Below are 24,343 nucleotides of genomic sequence, written 5' to 3' on the forward strand. Positions count from 1 at the left end.
ATGTTCAAAATAAATGCAACGTGCGTTGCGAAATAAAGTGATAACAGCACAACAGTTACTAATTAAATATCATAAATGAAAGTTTTCGTCAGTTAATATTTCAGTAGTAAATGGTTCACGTCTCGTTATTTCAAAAAGCGCTCCGAACTTTGAAGTTGTGCGTTATAAGAGTGACAGTCGAAACTCAATATTCAGTAACAGAAGCCCAAGTGGTAAGGGTTGGTGTTCTTGACTAAATGCCTTCCCTCTTGTTTATCACTTCGAACGTAAGACTGGTAGCGCAAGTATTGTGCAACTTTACTCAAATTTCTGGAACAAACAAATCAATGTATCTCATAAAGGATTAAACATGCCTTCTCATAATATGTTTACCTACGCTATTGCAGCAGCGAATCTCTGCAGATACAGGTAGTTGTGCTTTCAACAGTATGTGTGGTATCTGTTTATTTCGTTCACGGCACATTACTATTTAATCGTGCAATGCCGCAAACAGAAGGTTGATGGCTGAAGGATTTAGGCGAACCCATTTCTAATGAAGGATATTCGTATAACAAAATTATTGAACCAGGTACTTTTGTAACATAGTGGCCTTGAAACTACTTTCTCTACTGTCAGTCTTTATCAGTTTGTTGACCATGAACACACGCTTACCTGACATCGTAATTTATTTTACAATAGTTCGGTCGTAGCTTAATGGTTAACATGCTGAATTAGGAATCTGCCGCCCTCTATCCCGTGTCACGTTTTCGCAAAATCTCTTTCCACACTAGAGCCGTGATTGCATTATACGAATTACGATAAAATTCCGCTATTCATAACTATATAAACCCGAAAGTTAGCGGTAAGTGCTGTTTACTAGTTGTTCTTCCTCTAGTCAATCAGTCCAACATTAGGGACAGCTAGAACAAGTAGTGGTTGTGTAGCTTTGCTGAAAAATCTCAAACAAACAAACAAACAAAAAATATTGTAACAAACACACATTGAACAATTTTCCACGTTACCTTTCAAGGCTGCATTTTAAGTAGATAATAGGACCCGTTCAAACACATTTCTTTATGTACATATCGTGTGCACCTGGTAAAAAAGACATATGTTCTTTAAAACATTTTGAATCATTTTTGGGCGTATCAGCATGTTATGAGTAAACCTTGTGACAACACTGTCTAATTATATGTTTTTACTTTCTTCTTTATGTTTTCAGATTTTTGGTGCAAACATTTATATCCGACTTTAATTTTGAAATGATGAACTATGAGGTTTGGTTTGGTTTTGAATTTCGCGCAAAGCTACACGAGGGCTATCTGCGCTAGCCGTCCCTAATTTAGCAGTGTAAGACTAGAGAGAAGGCAGCTAGTCATCACCACCAACTGTCAACTCTTGGGCTTCTCTTTTATTAACGAATAGTGGGATTGATTGTAACATTATAACGTCCCCACGGTTGAAAAGGCGAGCAATGTTTGGTGTGACGGGGATTCGAACCCATGACCTTCGGATTACGTGAACTGTAAAGAAAGCAGCTATCAAACACTCCACTAGCTGTTCCTATCTAAATGTGCGATTCTACCATCAATCTTATAGCGTATTCACGGCTCCAAATTTGGGAATGCGACAATGGGATGCGAGTCGCGCGCGATTCGTCAAATCCACTCTAACCACAAGCCACGTGAAACCCGCTTTTTTTTTATAATTTTTATGTTACATTTCATTGGTAAATTTACATTCGATGTTCCTTTCTTCCTAGAACTCTTAATGCCATTATTATAACATGTATTCAGAGAACTAATAACGCGTCAAATTATTTGGACTTGCTTTGGATTATATTTTAAGAGATTGACATGACCTACATACGCATTGAATAAACAATGTGCAGTGTGTGAAGAAAGAAAGAAAGAAAAAACTCTCAAAGTTATTTTATTTGTTTATTTACACCACATTTAACCTTAACCTGTCCTATTTGAAGACAACAGAAATATTTGCTACCAAATACAGGCATGAATAGCAGTACTTTAAACAAGATACGTCTTCTTCACAAACCTTTATAAACATAATAAAATGCCGCAATTAAGTATTGTGCGCTTAACAAAGCTGCTTGACTATCTGATATTTGATTGTATGTTTACTACAATGGAATTTATCAACTCTCATACATTTACTGAACTGCAAAGCTTAGACGTGACAGATTTCGTGAAGAACATGACAACACTTAACTTAGAAATTAAAACTACACAAGAGTATAATAATACATTAACGATTAATTTCTATAAGGTTTTATCCACACCACCCTTTGACCTCTTGAAAATGACAGACGGTAAATATTCGTGATAAACCCAGAACACACGATACTGCGAATTTGCAGTTTCTCCATTTATTGTTGCTGCACCGAATATGGTGCTTTACTGTTCCAAGATATCACAGTTTTAAGGTTTATGTTTCATTCGGCTATACGGCTCCCAAATTTTGTCTATTCACTTACTTATATGAGCATATATGAACAATGTGGTTTGAAAAACAGACATTGAAAATGAGATCAAAATATAATAAAATCTCATGCACACAGATATAGAGTAATCACAATAATTGTTGTTGTTAGAAACGATAGGCACATCGACAAACTATTGGTTGATTTCCTATACCATTTAACTATGATGCTTTAAAACAAGTAAACCTCAAAATGTTCTCACATGATATATTTTATTTTAGATTAATAATATGAATGAATAAAACTATTGAATCACCAAAGATTAACAAACAAGATGTTAAAAAATAAACAAAAAGTGCTGATTGGCGTTAATAAAGTCATCCCCTTGATATGTCATAAAGTTAGGGTTGATCAGGTACTCTGGGTCCAGTGTTCGTAGCTCATATCCTTATCTTAATATTTACAATACTAACGTAAAATATTTTGGGATTGTTTTTCTTGTTTATCCAGTTTAAATCTACCAATATAAAGATATATATATTTTGTAATTATATTCTACTTTTCTAATAGTCTTTAGTAAACGATTGCTTAATCATGCATTAAATAATCCTTTATACAGTCCTTGTTGAAAATCATACGTGAACTGTCGGTATAGGTCAGTGAAGAACTTAGACACTGTCAAGAAAATATGGTTTTCTCCTTCAACTGCTGTCTCTTTTGGTTTAACACAATATTCTGCGTTAACTTCTGTCTGGACCAGGATTTAAAAAATGATGGACGTCAAGCTTTATAATGAACTTCGTAGTTCAGTTCTAGGTTTGTTACAGCAGTGATTCAGAGAACTGGCAACAATACTAATTCAGTAAAATGAATGTAGTCATTGTTGAAGAAACGTTTTCATTGTTTGGACAAATAAACTTTTTCCATTGGTTAAAAGAGTGAAATTCATCATTAGCTAAGCAACAGAGTTTAGCTGTTACTTAAACACTTAGTATCCCTTTTTTGATAAGATTTCACAAAAGAAAATCCTTTGATATATACAATGTGAGCTTCGCAGTATCACATATTACTTTTAAAAATAAAGGATAGATGACTGCTCGTGTTTGTACGTGATATACCCTAACATAACTCGAAACGTAAGGGCTTTTGGGGCAATGAAAAGTTTGTTAGGCCTGTTTTTGCAAAATCTGCATAATAATAACTGGAAATAATAATCTTGATTATGAGACATAATTCACAAGGAAATATACATGAATAAGTTCCAATAAGATATTTTTACACGTCGTTTTGATCATGGCAAAAAAGCAATCCGAAAGTTGTCACAAACTATATAAAAAATTACTGATGAACAAAGTAAAAAGTTACTGAATCTTAAAATTTGAATAATGAACCAATAATAAGAATCTTACAACATCGAAACGTTTATCGTGAAACGTTTTATAATGGCTCTTCTTTTTCATTTCTAACTTATAACTTTGTTGCATATCTTTATTCACTGATTAATTCAGAAATATTACTTATTTCCTATAAAGTTATTAATTTGCACAACTTAATAAGATTTTAATTCTCAGACGTAATTAGCACCAACCTTACGGTATTAAACCACATGCTTCTGACAAAAAAAATCCTAATTCACGATAGATGCCAGAGTAAGGTAGTGTAATAAATAAAGACTGGTATCATTTGAAATATAGATATATCACACATGGCTTCATTTAAACGTTGCTTGAGTAAACACAATTCCGATACAGGAGTTAAACGAATGGAGGAAAACGTTCTTTTCTATCTCAGGTCCCCTGTGTAGTAAAAACGGTCAAGCGATGAATCACGTGCTGATATAGATCACAATGTTTTATCGTTACTAGTCTAAATTGCCATCATGATATTTCCGTTTCGTTCTTTGAATTTTTATTGTATTTGTCTACTTTGAAGGAATAGAGTATTAATCGTATATATTCCAAATGTTACAAACACCTACACTTCCTCGCTAGACACACACTATAACAAATTACACAAGTAAAATAAACATTTTATTCTACAAAGATAATGCAAACCGGGATTTTCGAAACAGAAATTTAATAAACAGAATTTGTTTCAGAAAGCAGCTTGAAGATAGTTTTTATTTTTCTCTGAGGGGGGGAGTTAATTGTCACAAAAGATAAATACTGAAATTTTGCTAAATTATCGGTGACATTTTACCCTGTATACACATTTATAGTGCTGTACTATATAGGTAGTACAACTCCCCCCACCAAATTCCATATACATAGCATGGACCAGTTAATTCTCTGGATGAGTCATGTCAGAATATATTTTATATACATCCCAAATGAAGCAACCCTTTCTCCCCTTAGCAAACACTCTGCTGTGGAATATCCCAATTACAAAACTCACAAGCAACTGGTTATTTTCTCAGCTTCTGTGTGTGTATGTGTGTGTTGGTGTATATGTATGTGTGTACAATTGAATCTCCACATACAAACAGAGATAAAATTAAAAATGATCTTAGGCCTGACATCTCACAGCTGAGCCTCTAATATAGGCCATTGGACGGTAGAGTTAAAAACAAAAGATGCCTTTACAGTTCAAGGCTTTAAGCCAGATGATTGATAACTCGAGGAACGCTTAGTCTTTAAATTATAATTAGTCCAAGAAGAACAGTACAGCTACAAAACGATTTGTTCTAAACCTAACTACGAGCAGCCGCACTTTTTTACCATCATTCCCGGTAAATATCCCAAAATAATATTGCTGCTGTCGTCAAAGTACAACATACTTATGGAAGACATTTTAGACGGCGCACAGCAAGGGCCAATAGATCCGTAGGGATCGATTTGTTGAACTAAATGGGTATGAGGGTAACGGTGAAGAAACACAAATGGACATTCTCCGCTGCAATAATTAGCTTCGTATCTCTTTGGAGCAATGATCCAGTCCCACTTGAACTCCACAAAATCTACAGTGAGAGGGTAACGACAACACCTGACCTCGGTTGTGTCCAGATTACACACAAGACCATCTGTGTCTCGTTTGGAGCGCATCGCTTGGGGTTTCTTCATTTCTATCTCTATAAACGGTCTCTGCATGAAAAAAAAAGTTATGTTTGTAATTAGTAATTTACTTAAAAACTCTACATTAATTATCGCTACCGTATTCCTAAAAAGTTTCGTGTACACACTATTTTGCAAAATAAACCAACAAACATGGCGGAAAAATAGCCAATAATGTAATCATAATGCTGAACACTAGCAAGTACTGATTTTTAAGGTCATATATTTCAATATTAAAAGCAACTTTAAGCAATCTGGTAATCTAATAAATCAACACATTTTAAATATATATTTCAATCATCAAACAGTACTATAATATACATCCATGCATGTTTCGGATGACTCGTTCCTAATTTAAAAAAAAAATTATTGAACTGTTCCTGGCAGTTCTAAGATGAGTTACCGACTTATATCGCTAACATCAGGAGTTAGATTTTCTGTGACGGATAGAACATAAGAAAACCTATTGTGTGATTTTGCTCTAAAACCAACAAACAAAGCATTTTTAAATACACATATATATAAGATGATATCGCTATAACACAAAGAGATTCAAAAAGCAAATTAATACGATATCTGCAGTTAATTACACATGCACAATATTTACATACACCCCTAACGTCAATTGTACATATTATTTTGAAATGTAAAGAGAAGAAAGCATTGCTAGAAAAAAGTATAAATAAAATTCGAATACGTCATCTTTTTAAAAGAAAGATAGGAGGCTAAATTTCACAAAAGCTCCCTTTTAACAGTTAAAATTCAAATCAGGAGATCGTATTACTCGTCTCGGCATCTCCAGATGGTTAAGGCGCTCGACTCGTAATCTGAGGATCGCGGGTTCAAATCCCCGTCACACCAAACATGCTCGCCCTTTCAACCGTGGGGGCGTTATAATGTTACTGTCAATCCCATTATCCGTTGATAAAAGAGTAGCCCAAGTGTTGGTGGTGGATGGTGATAACTAGCTGCCTTCCCTCTAGTCTTACACTGCTAAATTAGGAACGGCTAGCGCAGGTAGTCCTCGAGTAGCTTTGTGCGAAATTAAAAACAACAACAGCGTATTACTCTTTCATTCTTGCATAGTTGTCATTGTTAACATTTTTGCTTGAAACTATAGTTACGTGTTATTAAAGGTAAATAAAAGGCATGTATGTACCTATCAAGAGTTACTCTGTAAAATACTAACTTTAAATACATACTGTTTACATACATACATCATAACAGCCCCCCCCTGCCAAAACAAAAAGAAGAAAAGTGTGATTTGAACAATGGTTAAAGTTAATGAAGTTAATTTCAAGAGCACTATTGTAACAGTTAAACACATTTTTCTCCATCTATATGTAGTACAAAACTAACCATAAGCGGTGCATGGTTATTGAGACCCCTGTGAATTTTAAAAAGTTCTCATTCAACTCCTTAAGAATCCTCAACTACTTTTATAAATATCTCAAGAGGGGGGGTCAATATTCACAAATTAAACCCTGTTAGTACTCTTGCCTGTAGTATTGTTTGTTTGTTTTCAATTTTACGCAAAGATACTCGAGGGCTATCTGCGTTAGCCGTCCCTAATTTAGCAGTATAAGACTAGAGGGAAGGCAGTTAGTCATCAAAACCCACCGCTAACTCTTGGGCTACACGTTTACCAAATAATAGTGGGATTGACCGTCACATTATAACGTCCCCAAGGCTGAAATGGCAAGCATGTTTGGTGGACGGGTATTCGAACCTATGACCCTCCGATTAGGAATCAAGTGCCTCAACCACCTGGCCATGACGGGCCTGCCCGTAGTACTTGACCATATGTGTCACGTTTTGTCCTCCTAGCTTGTGAGAGGGGAAGCGTGATCAGAGTTTCAAGCAGTACACCGTAAAGTTCTTGAAGGAAGTGGTCAAAATTACATCCGATGTTAGGTTCGAATCCAGTTCCTAAAACCTTCTTCTAAACCACATTCGTACCTGTAATAACCTTTCAGGTAGACAAACTAACAGTAACTTTGGGCACTCTGAGTCGCTTATCAAGTTTAATCCTGATAGTTTTAAACCTATGAGAGGAGTTCACGAGTAAATATACAATTAATATAAAATGTTCGGTATGAATATCACCAGAGATTATACTGGTCTAAATCTGATTAGTCATTATAGAAATCAAACGTGCCTTGAATTAATAAATACTAATTGACACATAAGATGGAAGAACTTATAAATGACGCAGTCACAGTTATATACGAGCAAGAATAATGTTTAAAAATACAATCGTCACACACACACCATTTTTTGATGAAGTTATTTGAATTTAAAACCAAATGAGATTACGTTTGCACGAGATCACTTTTAGCCACTGCAAATGCTTAATATTGAGGACTTGCTTAATCTGATTATTAATTTAATCCATCTTGCTAATGTTAATCTATATCAATATAGCAATAACATTAACATTTAATGCATAGAAAACTAAATGGCGATGACCACGATCAAACGTTACATAATTTGTTTGGTTCAAACGATTACATTTGTTTGTTTGCTTTTGAATTTCGCGCAAAGCTACTCGAGGGCTACCTGCGCTAGCCTAATTTTCCGGTGTAAGACTAGAGGGAAGGCAGCTAGACATCACCACCCATCGCCAACTCTTGGGCTATTCTTTTACTAATGAATAGTGAGATTGACTGTCACTTTATAACGCCCTCACGGCTGGGAGGGCGAGCATGTTTGGTGCGACGGGGATGCGAACATGTGACCCTCAGATTACGAGTCGCACCCCTTAATCCACCTGGCTATGCCGGGCCAACGATTACGTTCTGCAAACAGTAGCACAACCATATATCATAGTATGCATAAATGAATATAATACGGCAACAAGGAATGCATATCATAAAGTTACTGGGCGGCTACTATATAAAACAAACGTGAATAAAACAGTTTATTATTCATTACGCATTGATTCACTTGTAAGTTGTAATGTGAATTAATAACGTAACGTTTTTAGCACACTTTAATTACTAATCCAGATAAATAATTCTATAAAAAATTACACACAGCTATGTATAATTCAGTGCATTACTTATACATTAAAGATTAATGGACGGTCACTTTCAAAAGCTACTGCCACAAAATAATTCAGACTAAGTAACTGTTAAGTGAGGCTTGGCATAATATTAATTAAGTTATAATTACGTGTTAAAAAAACACAACTCAGTTCAGATTCCATTATGTGCATTCATTTTGTTGAAGCAGTGTTTGTAGATGGTCTGTTAACGCCTTGAATATATTTCAAAAAGACGGTGTACAACGAAAATTTGATATTCTAGTTTGGTTTCGATTAAGGTTCTCTAAATTTTTATAATAAATCTTACGTGAATAACACAACGAGTGGAACAAGAAACAAGTATTTACCTGTAATGGAAACAACACAGTCGTGTCTTCACATACTACGACGTGCCAGTGATCACAAAAATGGTAATTTGTAAATCTAAACTCATGATTCTGAACAAGACTTGTACTTTCAAAATTGAAATTAACTTTTACTGGAGTGTTGACCTTTGGCTCAGTATTAGCTGAGTTGTCATCCTGAACTCCTAAACTACCAAGGCAGTTTCTCCGTTAAAATTTGGTGTTAGGCCTCGACTTGATGTACCAGTCAATATACCGGACTCAGGTTTCAACACATTTTATGTGTGTGTTAATAACCATGCATAATTTTTTTTTTTATTTCCATAATTTATATTGTTTCTTTTGTCATTCATTACCAATATGGTAATCTTTTCTTAACAATTCAAAACTACAACTCTGTTCTCTTATAATTTTATAAACTTTTGATCTTGTTTGTCTGATGTTTAGCACAAAGTTATACATTGGGTTATATGTGATAGTCGTCCCTAATTTATCAATGTGAGACTAGAGGAAAGGCAGCTAGTCATCACCATCCACCGCCAACTCTTAGACTACTCTTTTACCAACTAATAGTGGGTTTGACCGGAACATTATAACGCTACCACGGCTGAAAGGATGAGCATGTTTGGTGGGACGGGGATTCGAACCCGCGACCCTCAGATTATGAGTCGAGCACCATAACCACCTGGCCATGCCGGGCCGGACGTGATTTGTACTTCTCTTATTAATGTCGTGTTAATGAATAACGTTAGTAACTTTCCTGTTGTTTTTTTAAATTACTTTTGCCTATCAGTTTATGGCTTACTGTTGAGTTTTCGTGCTGTCAGTTATGCTTCTTTACTGGTACTTTAACATGAACCAATCTTTGTGATGACAACTGTAACAGAAAAAATAATTTCTTAAGTGTAATAAGGTTAACTGTTCTATGTGTTGATAACTATATACGTTTTTGCCTACTCTTACAACGTTCTAAGTGATTCTATGGAATTTTTCATAAACAGTACCTCATGTAAGTTAAGTAAACTAGAGTTTAATATCGTCCGTGATTAGAAATGTTCATTCACTAGGAATAAGGCACTCAGTAAGCAGCATGAACAGCCTATACAGCTAATTTTATAACGTGTCCAAAGCTGAAAATGTGAAGTGTGTAAAATGGCTCATCGCGGGCTCAAACCTTGGACTTTTCAATCCACAGCTCGGCATGTCAATTTTCTGTACTATTAAATGATGTCTAAAAATTAACGACGATATCTTTGGACATTTTATGTTATTTTCTTTTTTCAGAAAGTTTTCCTTCTACACACTAAGCCTTAACAAGACATATCTGAAATGCAAGAGCATATACACGCACATTTTTCCCAATATGCACAAGGGACTCGAAGGATGAACAATGAGGAATGCTTGTGCCTGAGGTATTATCACACGTTGAAGCACTCACAGTTGTTTTCGATGTGAAATTTTGTACACATTTCATAACTATTACACGATATACGTGTTTGTATTTTCAACTTCTGGACGAAACAATGGTCTATTGTTCCCAGCAAGTTGTATAAATACATCTATACTTATATTAGTTCATATGTTTGTGTGTACTTGAACCAAGGTCGTGCTTAGAAATTTATGTCTGACAACTACTGAGAAATGACGTCAAAAATATAAATTATTGTATATAAGCTATACTATTATACGTTATATGCATAAAACTAAACAACAGCAAATTCACCAAAATGACCGAATCCATGACCTTGCTTTTACCACTTTATATACAATCATGATTAGAAAAAAAATAGTATTTTGGAATGGTGGATATACAGTCTAATGCGATGTTTAATAGAAACTTACGTGAGACTCTTGATCATTCTCAAAAGGGTTAGCAATGGAAGCGATGTTTCCCTTGTAATCTTCAATTTCGACCACTAGCCCCAGGTTATCTTCAGGGTGATGAATCCAGTGGGACACGACTTTGCGTACGTCTAACTTGATCCAGTGGCCATGATGTCTTCTCAGATCGATATGCTTGACTCGATACTGCACCAATATTAATTGTTTTTTATGAGATTGATGTTTGATTTATAAAATATATATATATACATAACTTTGGAAATAATCTTTAAGTTCTTGAATATAGCGTTCTACATCTGTTAGAAGAACCAATATACCCAGAAATAAGGCAATGGTGTAGGCTGTGTGTTGTTTATAGATGTATTAATATGTTTGTTAGTTTGTTATCAAGTGATAAACTACACGATAGGCTATCTGTGCTTCTCGAACACAAGTATAGAAATTCGATTTTTAGTAGTTGGACCTCCTAGTATTACCACTGATTCACTGGGCACTTATTATTATGAATACCTGATAAAATAATTTTAAATTAATGTTGGACAACGTATTTAGAATATTTGAGTATTGCATTGTTTGTTTTTAATTTCGCGCAAAGCTACACGAGAGCTATCTGCGCTAGCCAACCCTAATTTAGCAGTGTAAGACTAGAGGGAAGGCAGCTAGTCATCACCATTCACCGCCAACTCTTGGGCTCCTCTTTTACCAACGAATAGTGGGATCAACCGTCGCATTATAACGCCCCTACGGCTGAAAGGGCGAGAATGTTTGGTGTTACGGGGATTCGAATCCGCGATCCCCGGATTACGAGTCGAGTGCCTTAACCACCTGGCCATACCAGGCCTATGGATCTAATCTTAATATTACTTCTTTTGAATATGTCTTTAGTATTGCATAGGACTCTCGATAGAAGTTGTACTACAATCTCCACTTTATTCTTTCTTACAAAACAACAACAACTGAGCATTAATAAGTTATTTAATACAGCTTGAATAATGAAATTCTTTAATTACTGCTTGTTTCTGAATGCTTTCAGATGTTTCACTGTTTCAAGGAGTATTCTTATGGTGTTTTAACTTGAGAAGAGTTTTTTTTCCTTGTATTCGAAACATCACAGTATTACTGGAAAACTTTCCGAGTGTAGAATATATTACTTATTAACTTTACAAATTGGGTTGAACTCAATAAAGGTGTGGAGCTTTTAGTTAGACCTAGCTATAAATAAATAAACATATATATATATAATCCAAACAAAAGTGATGAAATTTGGTTTTGGTTTGGTTTGTTTTGAATTTCGCGCAAAGCTACATGAGGGCTATCTGCGCTAGCCGTCCCTAATTTAGCTTTTGGGTTACTCTTTAACAACGAATAGTGAAATTGACCGTAAAATTACAATGCCCACACGGCTGAAAGGACGAACATGTTTGGTGTGACGGAGATTCGATGAAATTATCGTAGACTCTATTTTCAAAGGTCTGTAATACCTGTGTAGCTGTGACTAAGTATTTTAAAAGTTTAAAACGTGAATTTTACGGAAATACTGTAGCAGATAAATCAATATTTTGTACAGAAATTCTACACAGATCCGGAGAAGTTCGACAGGGTATAGTTTGTGATTTTAGGGGTCGAGTCCTAGACTGAAATTCGCAGTAATTATCTTGTACCATAATAACAGAGAATCGTACTTAATAATAATAATAACAGAGAATCGTACTTAATAATAGAATATCCTTCTCATGATTACTGTAGAATTAGATAAACTATATTCTATGATAGTATAAGATCATGATAAACCGTCATTTTGTACAATAAACTAACACCTAGAGCTTATGGTCAGTTGTATTTTTGTAGAATAAACTAACACCTAGAGCTTATGGTCGGTTGTAGTTTTGTAGAATAAACTAACACCTAGAGCTTATGGTCGGTTGTAGTTTTGTAGAATAAACTAACATCTAAAGCTTACGGTCGGTTGTAGTTTTGTAGAATAAACTAACACCTAGAGCTTATGGTCGGTTGCATTTTTGTAGAATAAAGTAACCCCTAGAGCTTACGGTCGGTTGTATTTTTATTTTTTAAATAATTTGCGAGAAGAACGTTTTAAACATTTTACGGGATTTGCGTTTTCTGTAAAAGTTTGTTTTGATTTTTGAATTAAAACAATATGGATCAGATTTTTAAAAAATCACAAACATTTTATAAATACTTTAGTATGGAAATATTATATTTGTTTAAAGACAAAACCTTTATTGACTGGGGAAGTAAATATTTCAATAATAACCTACTGACCGATTACGAAGTATAATTTACCTGTAACAAGCTGAGAGATTCAATACCTCGAACCACCTGATTTATGTAGACTGTGACACCTCCATTGTGGAGACCTTTAATAGACTTCAGATATAACCAAAGATGAGCCTTCCGCAGACTGGACTTCATGACTTTCTCAGAGAAGACAAAGCGAAGAATGTTCTTTTCTGGCATTGTAAGTTGCTCTGACGCTGTTTAAAGGAAGATAAATGGCATTATTTGGAATAGCAATTGTGCCTAAAAATTACGGTAATAAGTGTCTAAAAACGTATTCTATGTACAGTACAAAAGCAAGTGAAAACCCCAAACATCATGGACATCCAAAAATAAATTTAAATTTATAAGAGATAAATTTTCTGAATTTCTGAAGTTCTCAAATAACTTTAGCAATAACACTTTAACCTTCACTGTATTTGGTCTCACAACTGCAAATATAATATTTCATTAAATTTATCTATTTATATACACGTGTGCATATATATAAATTTAATATGTGTGTGTGTGTGTATAAACATTCAATTTACAAACGATCTTTCCATAAAAACGACACAAATATTTTACATTCCTTTTATTTACATTTACATAAATATGCTGTTAACACTAGCTTGCAGGAGTATATTGATACACCAGAAGGACTTCTACACATACCGTACTTCAAATGACCTTAATAGATTTTTCTGGAACAAAGTTTTCCACGTAACTTGAAATGACCCTTACTTACAAAATTATTTTTCTTTTATTCGTTTAAACAATATTAATGCCCACTACAGAAGAGCTCTCGCACGCAAATTAAATTGGCTAAGCTCTGGTAGGTATCGTTCCCTCTCTGTAGTGGCACAGTTGTATATCAACGGAGTTACAACGTTAGAAACCGGGTTTCAATGCCCATAGTACGCAGAGCACAGCACAAATAATACCACTGTGCAACTTTGTGCTTAACTGCGGACAAAAATGGTTAGGTATCAGTTTTCCGCGCCCTCTGGTAGGCAAACGGAAACCTAGAAACTTATTCAATTAAAGTGTGGTTTCTCGATACAGGATATGTGAACGTAAAATAACACACTTAATGTCTAAAGTAAAAGCAGTGAATTACAATATCTAAACACCAAATCCACAATCCGCTCTTAATTTTGGATATGCAAATACATGATTTATAATTTTTTTCTATCGTTCAGCGTCGTTATCACGTGTCTCTATCTTCTTGTCATACTGAGCCATACGTGGGTATGTGTAACGCAAGCAGAAAGGACGTAGTTAACTGTTGAGGGTCGCTGACACCATTAATATAACCTTTACACATAGATGATAGCAATAACGAAAATTTTCTTTAAATTATGTCTTCTTTCTTTTTTTCCCAAAGTGATATCACTCACGACAACAGAATGACTTATGATTTTGGGCATGTTTCACCGCCGTAAACCAGTAAACAAGCCTGCTGTGCTCGAAGAAAAGGGGAAAGTCACAGTCCCCCACCCTACCGCCTACCATTTCCCATATACTCTTCGAAATCTAGATCGTGGAACATTCGACACCCGAGCTAATGGCGAGATAGATCATTTTGTACAACTGCCGGCGGCTACTTAGTGCCCGGTATTGTACCTCACTCAGCAAGAACAGTGGAAGAAGCCAGCATATGTTTATCCCCTGATGGCCCGAGGCGTACAGCAAGGCCTTTCAAGTTATACCGTTTCCCAAACTTTTACGGGCTTTTCTCCCTCCTAAAAGCTCCATATGTTGTTCCGCCTTATTGCCGGTTCATCATCGTGCATGACAGGCCTTTTGTTGGCTACCTTATGGGCTCAGAGGCCGTGGTGGTAGTGGTCGACCTTCACCCTTTCCTGACCTCCAGGTCTCCACTTGAGTTTGTACAGTTACTGTCCCATATTTCATGACCCTGCACAGCTGGAACTTTATCAGGGCGTAAAGCACGGTTCATATTGCTCTCAGCAAGTTGAGGTTCGTTCGTTTTTCTTTCTTTCCTTTTTTTATTCTAGTTTGCTTAGGGCATCTTTTGACCTTGTTGGCCTAACTCGCCGCGTGCAAATGAAACATGCTGGGATAATAAACGGACAGTCAAAGTTAACCTCAGCACGCCCTCTCACTTGATTTGTGTGGTCAGTAATGTAGTTTAATGCCCTTCGTCCTTAATTCAATTCGACCTTCGGATTTTTTTTCCTAACTTAGAAAATGGTTTTATAAGCCTGATCACTACATCTCTGTGTTAGTTTAGGCCATGTGGAATGAACTTACAGTGTGATAGCTTTTGATTCCAAAAACAAATAAGCTTACTTCTAAGGTTTAATAATTGATAATTAATTAGGTTTAGTTAAAAAATAAAGAAAGAGGAAAACTAAACAAATACTTTTAAATTGAAATTGTCTTCCTTGAAAGGAACAAGTTAAAAACAATGATTGTTTCGAGAATACGGATATACGTTCTTCACTAAAACACAGTAGGTTTTCAAATGACCTAATTTCCTACGGTAACCATGACAACTCAACAAAACAGCTGAAACTATGCGTGAGTGACGAATACATTCACTCCGACATATACGCGTAATTACGTTCAATTACTGACGCTTCTCAAATTAAATCTGATAGGAAACACTTTGTAATTCTGTACTATACAGAATGACACAAAACCTTTGTACCCGCTGTTGTTGTTTCCACTCCAAAGTAAAGTTGTCAGATTAAACTATTTCCAGTTATAAGACTGTTCTTTGTTTTTTCTTGCTTGTGCAAGTTAAGTAGGTGACAAAGCGTTGATTATTCCTGGCACCATTTTTTCTTCCGCCCTCCAGGTGGTTCAGCGGTAAATCTAAGGCCTTATAATTCTAAAAACTGGGTTTCAATACATCCAGTGAGTAGAGCATAGATAGCCTGTTATGTAGCTTTGTGCTCAACGTCTAACACTATTAACACTTTTACTCGGCCTTAGGCTTTTACAATGTCATTGTTAAAAATTCGATTTGTCAGACACGCTCACAACGTTATCTGAAGGAACATGAACATTATTTACTTTTTACAGCGAGGTAAAGCTAGCATAAATCTAGCTAACTCTTAGTGTTCAGAGAACTTCTTGCTTTTATGTATTTTGTTTTTATTATGTAACAAACAATGTGAAACAAAGGGAGAAAATGTTTATGTAGTAAAATAAATATTTATCATTTTGTATCTTACTGTCTTCTCATCACATCGCATCATCATGTTCATATGCAAACGTTACTTCAAATGTATTTATTGATTATGGGTGGGTGTATATTTTACGCTTACGTTTTTGTTAAGTTAATGAAAGTTTAGAGCAAATCACCTATGTACAATATACTTACTTGTTTACATCAAATCACCTATGTACAATATACTTACTTGTTTACATCAAATCACCTATATACAATATACTTACTTGTTTACATCAAATCACCTATGTATAATATACTTACTTGTTTACATCAAATCACATATGTACAATACACTTGTTTACAGCAAATCACCTATATACAACATACTTGTTTACAGTTTATTTATTTTATTATCCTGCACAAGATGGATTATAGGAAACAAGATAGTTAGACGCTGCTTAAGTGATATTTTTAGTGATGTTCAATTCTTTTAAATTTTACAGATTTTTCGTAATAGAAACTACTATTAGAATACCATGTATTTTCTTTTCGAAACTGATTACCACAAATTCAGACCGAAATTTAAACTTTAACCTATGTTTCGTAAATCCAACACAGATTTGTCTATTATATAAGATTAAATATTTGTTTGTTATAAAAGCAAAGCTACACAATGGGCTATCTGATCTGTTTTCTGCCAACAATGGGTATCGAAAGCCGATTTCTAACGTCGTAAGTCTGTAGACATACCGCTGTACCACTGGGTTGCTTATAAACCACTTTACTAATTTATATTTACAATAAACAATTCCCTACTCTTAAGTTTGATTACGTTATCAAATTTAAATATATATATGTAGGTGTGTGTATGTGTGTGTATTATCTGGTAGACCAGGATATTCACCATTTGTTACTGCGTAAAAACTAATGGATAGATTCAGATATTAAGTTATGAAACTGAGATCAAAATTTGAGCTTAAATAGACACAATGGATGTAGTTTTTGAAAGAGCTTCTAAGGTTAACACTGTAAATGTACTGATGCATAAAACGATAACAGGCAATTGTTGGCCATAAAATAAATTACATATCATTGCTAAAGGTAAAAACACTTTAAGTTCGTAAAGCTTACTACTGGACGCTTTCGGAAACAAGTTTTGGTAATACATTAACCCGTGTAATTAAGTGTATTTTAAGACTTGTTCTACTAACACGTAACGCAAAACGATATATATATATATATATATAATTGTATTTTGAAACGCTAGTTAATAACAGTGGTAGAAGTATTTCTGTTAATACCTGTTGTTTCCTTCACATCCACCCTCTCTTGAATATTTTTTGAATGTAAGCAGTTATATCAAGGATTCTAGTAAAATACACCATATCATTCCAACCGTTCTTTACTGTACTGGCAGCCTGAAGACTATCAACCTATGAACCTCACATGGCCATGAATCACAATTTTTATTTTGTAATATATGACTCTTGCGGTGTAATTAATGTCACGGTATAATTAACATTTCGTTGATTTATGGGAAGGTTTGGTGAAAGCTGTGATTGGACTCCAAATATTGAGGGCCTAATTGCACTGAATATGTAGTTTATTTTTGGAGGGAGTTCACTTCACTTGGCTACGATAAATTTCCCTGGCACACTGTACGAGAGTCGCGTTCCACGTGCCTGGAGCGTGTTGGAACGCCGAGGTCGTTTGTCACGTGCTATCAAAATCCGCGCCTTGTTTAAATATCGGGCAAAGCCAAAAAGACTCCCTGCTCAGTGAAACCTGCAGGATATTTGTAGTTTAGAGTTATATGCTTATTCATCACGACCCTTAGCTTCTTCAAGTTACCAGCAAGTGTGCTGTCCCTTTAAAAATATCTGCCTATCAAACAACATCTACTCTAAATCAGTTTATTAAAAATCATTCCTATTGCTGATAATACTCTTACCAATCAATTTTTAATCATGGAGCAAAGAAAATGTTTAAAAAGGTCATTAGTTATTTATAGCGTTATTAGAGATTAGCAATGACCCTTCAACATTTGAGTCAAAACGAACTCACTGCATAGGTCAAGGGGAAGCATTTACCACAACAGTTTTGGGCCTCACCCAAATATAGGCAAAAGTTATTTATAAATAGTTTGCCCTTAACAGTTCTTCAGCCCGTTGCCATGGGAACATTATACATCAGAAACAGAATAACAAATTTCTGAATGGAGCATGTCGATTTAGAAAACAACAACAAAAATCCTTATAGCGATCTGCTTCGAAAGAGTCAAAGTATTTCACAATTATAACAAAAGTAAATTTCATAGCAGCTTATTAAATAAAGCATATTAAGTTAGACATGCAAGCTTATATTCTTTAAACAGTGTTGTAGGTGTCAGCACAACTTTAGTAGGGTTCTCTACCTTGTATAAATGTGTTCTCATATCTGTTAGTATATCCTTGAATGAAATGTAGCATCATGAGAAATATTGCTACTAATCTTACGTCAGAAATGATTTTAATTCTTTACACAGTACCCATTTCTTCCTAAAGTGTTTAACCTAATAGTTCGTGCCAGTTTACTAAACTGTTTTTTGCAGTTTGATAAGAATAATAATACAAAATTCCCTGATTGGTGTCCCCTAGCAGTTCAGCTGTAAGTTTCTGGATATATAATGCTAAAAACCGTGGTTCGATAGCCACGGTGCCACAACACAGACAACCTATTGTGTAGCTTTGAGTTTAACAATAAACAAACTGTTTTTGAATTGGCAGAGAAGACTCATTAATATTTAATATGGATATTAGCACGTGCATTTATTTTCTAATTGAGCATATGAAAATCTACTTTTCAATTACTTTAATTCCAACTTAAAAGAGAACAAACGAACAATCTCCGAAACCAATGACAGTTTTAAAACCAGGTAGCATGTTTCAGTTTTGATTATTACACCATGTTATTCATATGAGTGAACTCTTGGCTTTTATATTTTGACAATAATCTGAGATAGTTTAGTTGTAACCTTAGACAAAACGCTTACTTGCATTGAAAATACGAAGTTCGATAACTTTTGCAAAAGGTAAAATACTATGCGTAAAGTTTACTCACTTTAACGAAAACAACCTTCTGAATGTTGTTTGTTTTCTTGTATTAATGTTATTAACGATCGGTTTGATGAATGTATCCAAGAATTTTATGAGTTTTCTGACGCCTACATAGCCTTAATATACTTCATACGTTGCAAGACCGAAAGTGTCTTAAGATACCAAAATATTTGAAACTTAAAAGTACGAATTAGTTAGAAGTGCGTCCACTTTCAAATAAAACCTTTTTATTTTGACAAGCGTTTGGGTGTGAACATGTAGATGTATCTAAACAGTTACAACAGTCGACAACTGACATTGTTCACCTTGTCATATTACACGCTTTCGTAACTGGAAAAGGCCCTTTTTCAACCGTTAAATAAAATTTAAAAGAAAGTTATTTGTAGATAAAAACAAATTCAAGCAAAATAAACTATATACGTCCGACTAAGTAAATTAAACTAGCAACTTCAACTCTAAATATAAAATAAAATTATTAGAAATTTTACAAATTAAAACTAAAATTGACTTATTAAACATGTGTTGTAAAACAGTTTTTTCTAGTTTATTAGTGTTTTTATTATTGAATTGATAATTCGTGGAATAAAATCGATCGAAAGATGCTAGGAGCGTAATCCTGAAAAGTTTCGTTACACAACAACAAATACTGTGACGAGCTTTTAAGATGCTTTTTAATGAATAACGGAATTGAAATTTTCAATATATACGGCACATTATGACCTAAATGACCAGGTTAGAGAACTTTAGTTTTTAGGTACATTGCACCTAATTTCGAACTACCAATCAGGTGGAAGGCAATCTGTCAGGAACACCCACCGCAACAAGAAACTTTTGTAGCATTGTAAATCGAATCATTGGTTCGGATCTTATTTTTATAACATCGCCTCGGATGAAAGTGGGGAGCATGCTCAGCGAAATGTGTATGTGTTTGTGTGTTTTCTTAGAACAAAGCCACATCGGGCTATCTGCTGAGCCCACCGAGTGGAATTGAACCCCTGATTTTAGTGTTGTAAATCCGGAGACATACCGCTGTTCTAGCGGGGAGCTCTCAGCGAAATGATTCCTTGAACACTGGACCCTCCGGAACGCAGCCTGACACGCTAACCACACGCTCATCCCTGAATAATGGATGGACTGGAGCTGGAAAACAACAACCTAATCAACAGCTGGCAAAATATATAAAATTGCAAGATGTTTAATAACAGTGTAGTTTACTCGATTTGTCATTGCATGGAAATATCTGAAAATTATGTTCGAAGTTACATTCAGTGAATTTTGACATTTATGAAAAATCACCCAATAGAACACCGTTACGTCTGTTTACCGTGTTTGTGGAATTGATAGATGGGTGTTATAGTTTCAATTGTTGTCTGTTTCACTTCGCAGCCACCAAAATCTGTTATAAATAATAATCATTTTCATTTTTTCAGCTGTCATTTGTTGGTTTTGGGCAGAGTAAGATTGAAAGTTCGCATCCAGATTATCAGACTTTTTTCCCTGAGCTTCCTTATGTTATCAGGAGAAGTTATTTCCTTCAAAATGCTTAAAGCATAAACTTATAAATGAACTAAAAATTAGTTTTTGACGAAAAACGTATATTAGACTGAAACATGGGTGATGTCAGAATATATTTCGTTCTTCCTGGTTAGCAAGTCTCAACTGAGTATAAAAAGCACTCTTAGAAAGAAATAAGATATTACGTATAATAACAATTACTCAATTACAAATTTCACTGGCTAATTTTCACTGAAGAAAGAACACTTGCAGTGATGGAAGTTATAAAAATGAAAAATAAATGGCCATATTTTTTTTTTTTTCTTTTAGTATAGAGTACGTATATGAATTACCTTTTCCCTGTATTATATTTACATCTTTTTTTACAGAACATTTAAAATTTTGCACTAAAGCAGTACATTAGTTCTTGCACATCTTCAGGTAATAAGCTGTACTCACATACAATCCTACATAATTCTATTCGGTAATACTATTTTGATATACTGAGTTTCTCATCTTTTATGTGCATACCTACATATATATAAACGAGTATTTGTGGAATATATCAGCTGTTACGTATTGATTCTATATTTAGTTGGAACTGAAGTGATAAACATTTACCGCTACTTGACTTTTACAACCGACTTAAAAGTAAGCCTAATTATACTACTTGGCTATAAATTTAGACATATTAAACGCGAACTTCTTGTATGTCATTTTAAGTTATTTTGTAATATGTAATTTTGTAAGTAATTTGTTTCCTTCGGACATATGCTATAAGCTACAGAAAGGGTTATCGGCACTAGCCGTCCCTAATTTTTAACTGATAGACTAGATAGAAGGCAGCCAGTCAACAGCAGCCACCGTCAACTCTTGGGCTATTCTTGTCTGACCAAAAGTGGGATTTGACTTAACTTTTATAATGCAATCACAGATTCAGAGTGCTGGGTTCGATTTTGCGTATCCGACACGATAACCATTAAACCACGGGCAACCTAATACGATATATTTGACCGTCACTTTCATAACGCATCCCTGGCCCTACAGCAGAAAGCGATTTTGCGGCAACAGTATGCGAACCATGGACTCTCAGATTCACAATCCTGTAAGCTAACAAGCAGTTCATGTCAGTTATTGATAAATATATCGACAACAGTATTAAAGAACTTTAAATAAAAAACAAGTAATGATCTTAGAACCAAGTTGATCTATTTGTGGAAGCTTAGTAGATCTCGAGGGAAGTTTATTTTACACGCTTTAAGCGTTGATATGTTTAATGATGTTTTATATATCATTTATACTTTAGTTTTCCTTTAAAAAAATAATTTAAATATTGACTGGGTAATCTTAATTGTGTTTTCTATCTCTACAGTTGTAACCGTATCTTCTTGCTATTTGTTACGAAAATTATTTTTTTTTAGTTAAGCACAAAGCTATACAATAGGCTACCTATGTTCTGCCACCATGGGTATCAAAACCTGGATTCTAGGGTTATAAGCCCTCAGACATACCGCTGTACGACTGGGAGACAATTAAATTTAAACGATGATTTTATACGTACCTCGTTTGCTGGTTTGTGAGAGTTGCAGGTGAAATAATTATGTCTACTTCACAATTCAAGTTATTTTTACGACATCGAGACTTATTATATATTCCTTCCTCCGTTGTTTATCTAAAAATACTGGCATATAATTAATTACTTTTGTGTTTTTATATGCTGTGTAAGTTAAATAATGTACTATTTTTTTTTTAGTTTTCTTTTCATATAAAACAAACCAAAAATTACAAATACGAAGATGTAGACGAAGGATGGCTACTGTTTCTATTATTGGAGTTATGCGATAGCATATTAAACTAAGTAGGAAATATATGGTAAATATATATATATATACACACACACGCACACACAACATATTCATGTGTACAACGCATTGTTCAGGCCAAATGTTAACAAAAAAAGTAAAGCGCTCCTTTATAACAATAGTAGCTTAAACTTAGCTTATACGGTACAGCATCAGATATAAGCCTTAATAATAAAGCGAACGAGTAGCACGTGCAGCACAACATCAGTAAAACGTAAAATAAAGTACTCACGGTCATCTGCTGCAAAAGCGAACGCCAGATCTGGCGTGGCTGTATCTTCTTCCTGTACGTCAGGTTCAGGTTGGTCTCGTTGGAAAAAGGGGACATCAACTTGAATGCCATACCGGTTAATAAGATCATAAAGGGGAGGGACGTTCTGCAGATTTTTTCTTGTGATGTTTGGAGGCTGGTTCATACCTAGTTTAGTGAGAATTTGTGCTTTGATCATCTCCAATCGTTTTTCTTTCTCCTGCTCTGGTGGCAAGCACTTCCGGCACCTCCGCGAGCCCGTGGCGACTGTCTCTGCCTCCCTTGAAGCAGGATCCTGTTCAAACTCCTCAGGTTCTTGTTCGGATAATTCTTTTTGCTGCTGGAGCAATGAATCTATTTGTTCGGTCAGGTTTCGTGCCTCTATGTCCATCTTGGTCAGTACCTCCAGTTTCTGCATGTCATCATCTTGTGCAGTGAAAGTATTCTCCGTCGGTGACGACATCCCTAGCGTGCAGGCTGTCAGAACCAAACACATGGCTCCAAGTAGAACTTTGGACTGGCGAAGAACGGTAGAGTTCTTTCGTAACATGGCAAGTCGATTATCAGAATCTCTGTAGTAAACTCTGTGTATGTGTGTGTTTCTGGGAAAGAAAAAGGCCAACCAGTGGACTGCGGCTTACTGAATGCTGTAGTTCTAACGAACTCAACCTCTGGGTGCGCGCAGGGGTTTTATAGGTAAATTCAGATCATATGGTAAGGGGGGAAGGGAATACAGTGGGGGAGCATCTAAACACGCCTCCTGTTTCACTTGGCAATTGAGGTTTTTTTTTGTAGCAGCGACACTGCTGCCTGTAACCACCCACTTTCTTAGTTTGCACCAATCAACTGTCTACTTCATGGAACCCTGGCTTAAGACTGGCCACTGAAATCGTGCACGAGTGGGTCCTTAGGAGGCAGATGATCACCCAAACAGTGGCCGTGAAGCTCTTAGATATGAAGAATAACTGTCACCATCATCTATATGTACCACATGTGTATTTAGTTCAAGTATAAAGTGTGGTCAAACTTGTCCTTTCACTGCAAATGGGTAATTAATAATTTTATAAACTTTTGATGCTGATCATAAAATATCAAAATGTGCGTGAAAAAACAATAAGAAAGAAACATAAAAAAAGAAAAATATATTAACAGTTTTCGCGCAATAAAGTTTATAAAATATAGTAGAAATGTTCCTTTAAATCATCACAACATTTGAAAAGTTAGCATGATTCTTATAAGCGACTGTCTTTAAAAATGTCATCTACACATAAAACATTCTTACACACATACACCTAAAATATATATATTATCACATTTAATTAAGGGCTTGTAAAAACACTGTACGGTATAACAGATAATGATGAATTTCAAACTCAGATTAAGAATTTATCGATTTCAAACCGTGAAGTTAATTTGAAAACTGTATTGAATCGCAGTTTAAATGCTACCTTATTTAGTTTTAATTATCAGCAGTAATCGCTGTTGCTTAAATACTTCATTGAATATTTTGATAATTAAA

The 24,343-nt window shown here is 35.0% G+C and overlaps 1 protein-coding gene across 1 annotated transcript; it reads right to left on the bottom strand.

The window, feature by feature from the left end:
• Nucleotides 1–1,905: 1,905 nt before the first annotated feature.
• Nucleotides 1,906–23,871, bottom strand: LOC143234191 (growth/differentiation factor 8-like). The gene is made up of 4 exons (XM_076471352.1): nt 22,807–23,871; nt 13,006–13,196; nt 10,702–10,887; nt 1,906–5,499 (listed from the first exon to the last, which is right to left on the bottom strand). The coding sequence occupies exons 1-4, from the start codon at nt 23,372–23,374 to the stop codon at nt 5,113–5,115; spliced, it is 1,332 nt and encodes a 443-aa protein (XP_076327467.1). The 5' UTR covers nt 23,375–23,871; the 3' UTR covers nt 1,906–5,112.
• Between the last annotated feature and the right edge of the window lie 472 nt (nt 23,872–24,343).

This window comes from Tachypleus tridentatus, chromosome 12, assembly GCF_004210375.1.
Source record: "Tachypleus tridentatus isolate NWPU-2018 chromosome 12, ASM421037v1, whole genome shotgun sequence".
Taxonomy (NCBI): Eukaryota; Metazoa; Arthropoda; class Merostomata; order Xiphosura; family Limulidae; genus Tachypleus; species Tachypleus tridentatus.